General features: G+C 40.3%; 1 protein-coding gene across 1 annotated transcript; it reads right to left on the reverse strand.

Moving 5' to 3' along the window:
- Positions 1 to 403: 403 nt before the first annotated feature.
- Positions 404 to 7,930, reverse strand: LOC127387780 (vesicle-associated membrane protein 2-like). Its single transcript, XM_051626555.1, has 4 exons — positions 7,854 to 7,930; positions 5,497 to 5,611; positions 1,964 to 2,122; positions 404 to 463 (listed from the first exon to the last, which is right to left on the reverse strand). The coding sequence occupies exons 1-4, from the start codon at positions 7,928 to 7,930 to the stop codon at positions 404 to 406; spliced, it is 411 nt and encodes a 136-aa protein (XP_051482515.1).
- Between the last annotated feature and the right edge of the window lie 615 nt (positions 7,931 to 8,545).

Consider the following 8,545-nt stretch of genomic DNA (forward strand, 5'->3'; position numbering starts at 1 on the left):
AAAAAATTCAACTGCTGCCCATTTTTGCCTCTTTTTATAGGCATGTGATAATTCAAACATTACTGTTATCACTAGAAAGCACCAGGACTGTGGCAGTAGCTGTAATGAAAAGAAGATACCTGAGACTGTATAAAAATGTGTATAAACATGAAAAGAGTGAGTCTTTAATTCTAGGGAAAGTTATGTAACTTGCCAATGTAAAATAGATTAAGTGTCAACAAATTAGACCTGTAGAAGGGTCCAAAGTAATTCTCACTATAACAGCATGACACTAGAAGGGGAATTTCAGAAATCAATCAGTTTAAATATTTTCTATCCAATTTTTGTTGTGTTTTGTTTTTTAATACATCAGCACATCATAAGTCACAGAGCTACTGAGATCATAAATGAAAGAGAAAATTAATTACTCACTTATAATTACAATAAGAATGACTATGCATACTACTCCAATGATGATCATCATCTAGAAAAAGAAAGTTATGAGACAGAAAAAAAAAAAAAGTCAGGTTTTCACATGAAAGACATTAACCTCTCAGGTTTTTTGCTTTTACTCAGTGGCTCATTCCTTGTACTGTTAATTCTTGCAAAGACTCACTGCAATAGACTTGCAGTGACATTTATTGTCAATTTTAGCTTTTGTCAAATCTGGCAAGTTCTTGCCCATCAGCTAAGGTGCAGGGACCAACCTCATCCATTTTCAGCAGTAAAGTAAATGTCTGAAGAAAACTCCAAAGGTGATTTATGTGGTGAGATTGCCCATGTACTACTTTGTATCAGAGTAATTTGATCACTTTTCACCACATTCTCACAGTCACAGAAGAGACAAAAAATCTCTAATGCCTAGCAGTTATTGATGCTGGTTTTGTTTTTGCTTTGAAAGTCTAGTGTAGTGTACGACATTGTGGTGACTGCAGTCAACATAGGTGAACCTAACTCAAAATCTGTTTATGTACATCCCCAAAGCCTCATTTTTCCTGCACTGTCAGGCAAGGCAATTGGGCAACACTTAGCAAAGGCCCAGAGGAACTGCTCAGTTGAGCTTCTAACCTAGATTCACTTATTTCTTGGAGTGTTTGAGAGCGTAGTTTACCCAGAATATTTTGCCTTGCTTTACATTTCATAGCACTGTGGATCAAAGAGAGAAAGCAGGCAACACACTGGTAAGAGATACTTGAGGCAATCTCCTTTGGGAACAGGTGGCTTTATTTAGGTGGACTTGAGTGGTCAGCAGCAAAGATGGTACTGGAGAGAAATGGAAATTAAGCTGAACTTTTGGCATGGTGTTAATGTGTTGGGGATGCATGAGCAGAAATAAGCAAGGATATGGGGTCTTATATTAATAAGAGGAGCTAAATTTTCTAGGTCCAGAAAAGACAAATCCTGGAGGAGGTCTGAAACAGCAAAGGAGGGTGAGGTTCCCTCTGCTCATGGGAAAGGATTAGGACAGCAGAGGAGGGAGCTGGTTGATTAAAGTCCTGCTCTATCCTCATCTGCCGCTCCTTAAAAGAGACTGTAATTTGCTCACTTTTCAGAGTGGTCTGTGGACCCAAGTATGTTTTTTTGTAGTTTACCATCCTAGAGAAAGATCAAGAGGCTGATCATCTCCCACAAAGAAAAAGCTTATTTTCTCTCACTATTAGTATTCACTACACCTGTTCAGATTTTGTGGTTCATACAGGGAACTGACATGAATTAACATGGAATGCTCTCCATCCCTATTTGAGTGAGGCATCAAAATCTGTATCTACATTTTATATAGTGCAAAAATTACCTAAAGAATAGGTTCTGATAAGGATCAAAGTTTTTTGACTTATCCTAGAGCCTAGAAGGCAAGGCATTTCTTTCCACCCTTGACAAAAAGAGCCCACTTAGAGAACCCATCCTGCAAGCAAAGTCCCATTAAATGCAAGTGAAAGTAATGTCTGCCATGAACTGATTCTTAACAAGAATTTGCATCCCTTACCTTGCAATTTTTCCACCAGTATTTTCTCTTCAGTTTGGCTGCACTGGTTTCAAATTGTGAGGCCCCTGCTTGCAATGCATCTGCCCGGTTGTCAAGCTCAGATAGCTTCTGATCTCTTTCTAGGACCTTGACAACATTCATTCTGATGATGTCTACCACCTGCAAAGGCACAGCTTCATGTGAGATTCCACACACAGTAAAGCCAAAAGGCACTCCTATCTTCGTACTCTGTAACATCACATATCATACTAAAATGAGGCATTTTTAATTATGGTATGTGATGGCAGTTAGGCTGGACAGTGCCTCAGAAACCATGCCTATAGGAACAGACACAGTCAAAACAAGATGAACGTAGTTATACTACGCTCAGATGCCCTTAGAAGTAAAAAATAAGGGGACTTTGTGAAATACCATAATGCGTTTCATTAAAGCTGTTGATGTCTTTTAGCCCACTTCACTACAGATACCAAAAACAGATGGAGATTAGTGTTTCTACTACATATTGGTTGACGTTTGTCCAGTCATCGCTAAGACTGAGTCATTATTCATTATTTTCCTTATACATTTAAAATAATTTCCTTAGCTGAACTTGAGAAATTGGCTAGCTAAAGTGAACTATGTGCATTTCCTGACAAATGAATTTATTCATTCTGCAGATCTTTCTCAGCAAAATGAGTTCCCAGCCATAATTCAAAGTCCTACTTGAAAGTAGAGGACAAAGTTTTACCTGGGAAAATGCAGCCTGAAGTGGAGCAGGGAGCTCGTGCTGCCTCACTGCAATGGTCTTAGTGAAAAAATGTGCACAGCCAGTACGCAGCAGGTAAGAGTCATTCATGCATGTATTCTAGACATAGAGTTAGATGACAGTGCTCTTCTAGCAAGCCAATACCTCAATAGAAATCCTGTACAAATTTACCAGTAATGCAAATTTTAGACAGTACACCAATCTCAGTAATGTCCCACTTATTCTAGGAGTTAATAAGGTTGCTGGTCTGTTATTTCTCATACTTGGTAATAAGGAAGTCCATGTTGTTTGTATTTAATATAATTTATTACCTGCAAAATCCAAGAGTTATTAAAAGAATACATGCTTTAAATACAGTGAGATGAAACTGGTAGGAAAGAGTCTTTGAAAGGTCTGTCATGGGCTTAAATGGTGTTCTAAAACTCAAAAGTTTGTTTCACTTGTCCAGCAAACCTAAACCAAAATCAAATGTTTTGGTCAACCCAAATTTTCATACTTTTCCAAACCAAAACCTTCCAAGCATTTTAGTTCATATCAAATAAAAAAACTTTTTGTTTTCATTTCTCAGCTAGTATTTAGCTAATTTTTTTCTTGACACAATGTTTTTGTAGTGAAAATTTTAAATTATTTGAAAATGCTGAAACAAGTACTGTAACATTTCCTACCTGTTCTCTCCTTTTTTTTTTTTTGCCCAGAACTAGTTATTGAATTTAACCTCATTTAACACGTGTCCAGACAAGACTACATTTTTTCTCAAATAAAAAGATGTTTGTCTAAAGTAAAACCAAGACCAGAGCCTTTGATATTAAGTTCTAGGGTGCTTAGAGAAATGAGAGAGGAAAACCCAACATGGATATAGCTGAAATACAATATCAGCATTGATATGGCATTAAGAATGTGAGTCCTTTCACTAAGACAAAAAAATTTCTCGTAATCAAGTCGTGATGGCGTTGCTGAGTTTCGGGCTGAAGTGCGTTGCAGAACAGCACGTGGAGCTGAGCAGCCAGAGGAGTGTGGTGGTGTGCTGTGGTGTTTGGTGCCACCTACAGATCTACTTTCCCACAAGACGTGACATGAAACAAAAACAGGAAAGATCTAGTAGGAAAGTCAAAGCAATGCTTAAGGGATCCGACCCTTAGGTGCTATAAACCAGTTTCACCCTAGTAACTTCCCAGTACTGAAAGCCCACTGGCGTTTTTGTCCCTTGACTATTCTTATGCTGGTATCCGTGAAAAACCAACCTCAGCCTCCCTCCCAAATTTGAGACAAAAAATGTGGACCCTGATTATCACCTGCATAATTCTCAAATCTAAGAGCTACTCGTGTCCAAGAGCTACTATGTCTCCTCATACCGGGTAAGAGTTCCTGCCAAAATTACTACATCAGGCTTCACAAGAAGAAAACCTTGAATGGGCTTGAATGAAAGTCTCAGAATACAGAGAGTATCTTAAATACAAAGCGAGGGTTCAGTAGTCTCACTGTAGCCATTTCCATTGATCTGCTTGAAAAGCCCTGTGTATCTCACCTGTATCACCCGTTTTAGACAATCACTAGCAATTATTTTTAATCTTCTAGGTACAATTACTATTGCTGTAGCTCACATAAACACAGTACCATCATGATGTAACATGTTCAGGACAGAAATTTTTTTCATTATTCTGATCTAAGACAAAAGCTGAAATGTAATATTCTTTTCCCCACTGAGACACTCCATTAATATTAATGAAGTTAGTACGATGAGAAAATCAGTGATAATGAAAAAAACAGGCCTAGAAACTTCTGCAGACATTTCTGCAGCCGGAGGATATTCTTGTGATTAGCTCCAAGCATTAGCAATGGAGAGGCCAGAAAGACTCTGTTTCAGATCTTTAGCTAAGAAGTTCTCAAAAAAGACAAAGTCCAACTTGACAGGAGTATTTAATTTATCTTGAAAAATTAATTTTAGTTGCAAGGTCTTCTCTACTATTTTTAAAGCACACTCAGAGCTTTTGAAAATAGAGGCATTTATGCACGTAAATAGCTATTTTATAATGTGGGGTTTTTTTGAATTGGTGGTAAAGAATCACACAAGCCCTGGCCACTTCTCCATGAAAAGCAGGCAAATAGTGACTTAAGTCTTTGTAGGGGCTTAGCAAAACTCTGCTTAATTCCCAGCACACAGACCTGCACAGCAGGTGTACAAGGATGCTATGTATTCCCACTGTCACAGCAGCTAGATAGACACTGGCATTACAGCCAAGGTGGCAAGGTGTTCTGCATGCTACAAGAATTTAAGGATCCGTGCTGGAATGGGCATGCAGTCCTCCAAGGCTAACAAAAGGAGTTGAAGATGCCTTTCTTGGGGATAAATTGTGATGATTAATCACTAGAGCTCTAGCTAATGAACAAAGCACTCAGCTTGAACCTATTTATGAGAAGCCAGGGGTCTTTTCCTGTGCAACAGCCTGTGAGATTAGGGTCTAACCTTTAGCAAAAGAGGAACACGTTAAAAGAGCTGGTGCCACTATGGCATTTCCTCCTAAGCTGACTGCCTGGGATTAATTCCTGGATTGGCACCAATGCTCACATTTATTCCAAAGAAATGTTACTGGTACAAGGACATTCATACTCAGAATCTCTTTTACTATCTGCCTCCTTATAAATGCAATCTTTTGGTAAACCTCATTTCCTACCACTGCCTTCAGACAAGCACAAGCTGCAGTATCACTGGGGAGGAAAGCTTCTTAAAGAAAAAAATAATCACATCAGCACCCATGTGGTGAGCAACAAATCACCTAGAGCCACTTACCTCGTCCACCCGGGCTTGTGTCTGCTGCAGCCGTTTGTTGCTTGGCACATTGGTAGCAGAAGGTGGCCCTGCAGCCCCAGCATTGGTGGAGCCTTGGGTAGTAGCTGTGGCAGACCTAGATCAAAACCAGAGAACATAAAACATGACTGAAACCATCTTCACTTGTTCACTCCCCCTTTTCTAGAACAAGTACAAAATACATATCTCTTAAAAGGAGTTTTCCCTTGTCTCACAGCCCACATTTTCCATTCCTAGGTCACAACACTGGTTGTCCCATTCCCCTTGCTTTAAAACAAAACAAAAGTCCCTTAAAATCCAACAACAGATCCAGTCTGTCTTAGTGCATGAGCTTGTGCAGGCAAGTCAGCCTGCTGGCCTCAACAGGGTCCCTCAACCTTAGTCAGTCGTTCTTCACACCCACACCTCAACCCGTGAAACCTTTCCTTTCAGGGGACCCCTGGCACTTCTTCCTGCAGAGACATAAAATCCTTCCTAAAACCGCAGAGGAAATCCCTAAGCACGCGAACTGAAAATATCACAAATCCTACTCGTGCATTACCAATGCCTCCCCACAGTGACAGACAGAGAGAACACAGTGTTTCTCTATGAATTATTCCCTTTTACATTCCAAGGTGTGATTATTGCTGCTGGAATTATGGCCCCATTCATACACTGTCAGAGGGCCTAGGGACACTAAAGATAGTTCACCTTAAGCAGCAAAATCTAGTCTGACAGTATTGCCTGTGGGCTGAGATCTCTACAGATAACAATGACCCTCACAGACTCCAAACAGATGGAGCAGCTGTGCAGACCTAGAGCACTGCTGTATCTTAGACTTTTTTTTTAACTGTGGGGTAAAAATATCATTATCAATCTTCAGCTAAAAGAAAAGAACTTGAGCCATACACATATTGCTCATCCTTTGAGGACCTCACAGCCACTACTAAAACCATAAAAGACCAGATGCTGCTGCCACCTGCAATGGAATTACTCCATGGAAGGGCCATGGGCCAGGATCCCAACAGGATTTATTCTGAGCTTATGCTCTTGTCACAAAGGATCAAAATCTGACTGTAATGTTTCTCAGACTCAAATAATGCAAAACAAGATCTCCCTGGAGCACTAATAACTTCAAAGGGAGCTCCTGCTGCAACAACAGAGCTAAACTCAAAATTGTGACATTTCTTTGCAGTCACGGAAGTAAACAGGCTTTTTCCCAATCAACAGAAGCAGAATTTTTTCTATGGAAACATTGTGTCACATTGTTCACTACAAATTTAACACAGCTCCTCTATTAAGCTATGTACTGTTAGCATCTCAGAGACTACAGCAGGGAAGGATGTGGGAAACTCTTTTTCCTGGTCATGTTTTCATGGATAAGCATAGCTTGTAAGTGCAGTGCTTTTCTTGGTCAAAGCTGTGTGATAACTGCAAAGTGTAGTGCTCTGCCATATACCTTTTCTGCCCAGTAATTTTAATCTTTCTTTGCCCCTCCCGAGGTGTCCTTTAAATGATCTGGCATAAAGTAGACACTTTGCAGTTTGTTCTCTTTGAGCATCCTTGCTGTCTTCTGATTTGATTTCAACTATATTTCCTGGGGCTTCTCTGCTGCATGTTTAAGGGAGGAATGGATGGAAAGAATGGGTGTTTTTACAGCTGCCTTAAACATCCAGCAGGAATTGCTGTAACTACAGAGAGATACAGCAATCTTTATGCTAAGGTACAGCAAGCTTATAATTAACATACCCATCTTAAGTCATTACATAAAATCTAATACAAGAGTACCAGAGCTGGGTGCTGCAGGCAGTGCAGAGCTACTCTTTCCAAACCTTTTGTCTCTGGAGTTGTGCTTTCCTCATGCAGCAGCTGCCTTTCCCAGAGCCTCATGGGCTGCTACAAGCAGAAAAGTGCTCACTGGAAGAGGAGCAGCACCCATTGCAGAACGTACAGCACAGCTTCCCAGGCTGGCTCGAGGAAGTCAGTCCTTAAGCACACAGTTTTTTAATGCTACCAGCAGCTCTTGCAGGTTAACAAGGCATGAGCCCTCTCCCATCATTAGGCACCATGTAACATCCAAAATATACAGAACAAGCACAAAGATACCTGCATCACTGCTCCTGTTCCCAGCCCTGCAAGGCACTTCAGAACAGAGGGGTCTCCATGCTTGTGGCCCAGCCCTACTGGTGTTTGAGCTCTGTAGAAAGCATCCTGAATGGGCAGCAGCAGAAGGCAGTGTATCTGTGAGCTAATTGTGGCTCCAGTCTCACAAACTCACATTAGAGAGTTTGTCTTTGAATCTAAGTTTACCAGTAAAGAAGGCCTACACCACTGGAAAGCACCAATATTCTCTAGCATACCTTAGAGCAAAAATGCTAGAATGAATGCCCAACACACATTTACATAATTCTTCTATTATGCCTTTGTACTGTGTCATATCAACTTATAATTTCTCAGAAGCATGATTCAAATAAAGTTATGCAAAACAGTAACACTGCATTAGAGAGGCTTTAGTGTGAAATACATGAAACACCACAACTTTAACATCCAATTTCTCATGGCCTGGCATGATTTTCAGGAGCTACAAAGGAATGCAAAATCCACAGAAAAGCTCCATCATTGGGGCCCTAGCCACCAGACTTCAGTACTTATTTTTTTAGAAAACGAAAAAAATTACCATTGAGGCTGAGAACTTTCACTCCAAATAATAGGTTAAATTGATTTTGAAGGGGGGGGGAAGCTCTATTATTGGTGAAAAAGGCTATGAATCCCTAGCAAATAGTCTTAAAAGACAACCACTTTGAGATGTCAGAGCACTGGGGTACACTCTGGGAGACTAATGGGTACACTTACTTCAGGACTCTTAAGAGTCTCAGCAGTTAGGTTGTTCTTCATATAACATTAGTTACATTCTTGCTCCCCACGACCCCAGATTGTGCCAGTTAGCACATGAGCAGCCTGGCTGATGCAAAGCAGGTGCTGGGTCTGTGTTTATGCACTTACCTATGAAGAAACATTTGGGGACTGTCCTGGTGATTAAGTAAAATGGTCT

This window comes from Apus apus, chromosome 8 (assembly GCF_020740795.1).
Source record: "Apus apus isolate bApuApu2 chromosome 8, bApuApu2.pri.cur, whole genome shotgun sequence".
Lineage (NCBI taxonomy): Eukaryota > Metazoa > Chordata > Aves > Apodiformes > Apodidae > Apus > Apus apus.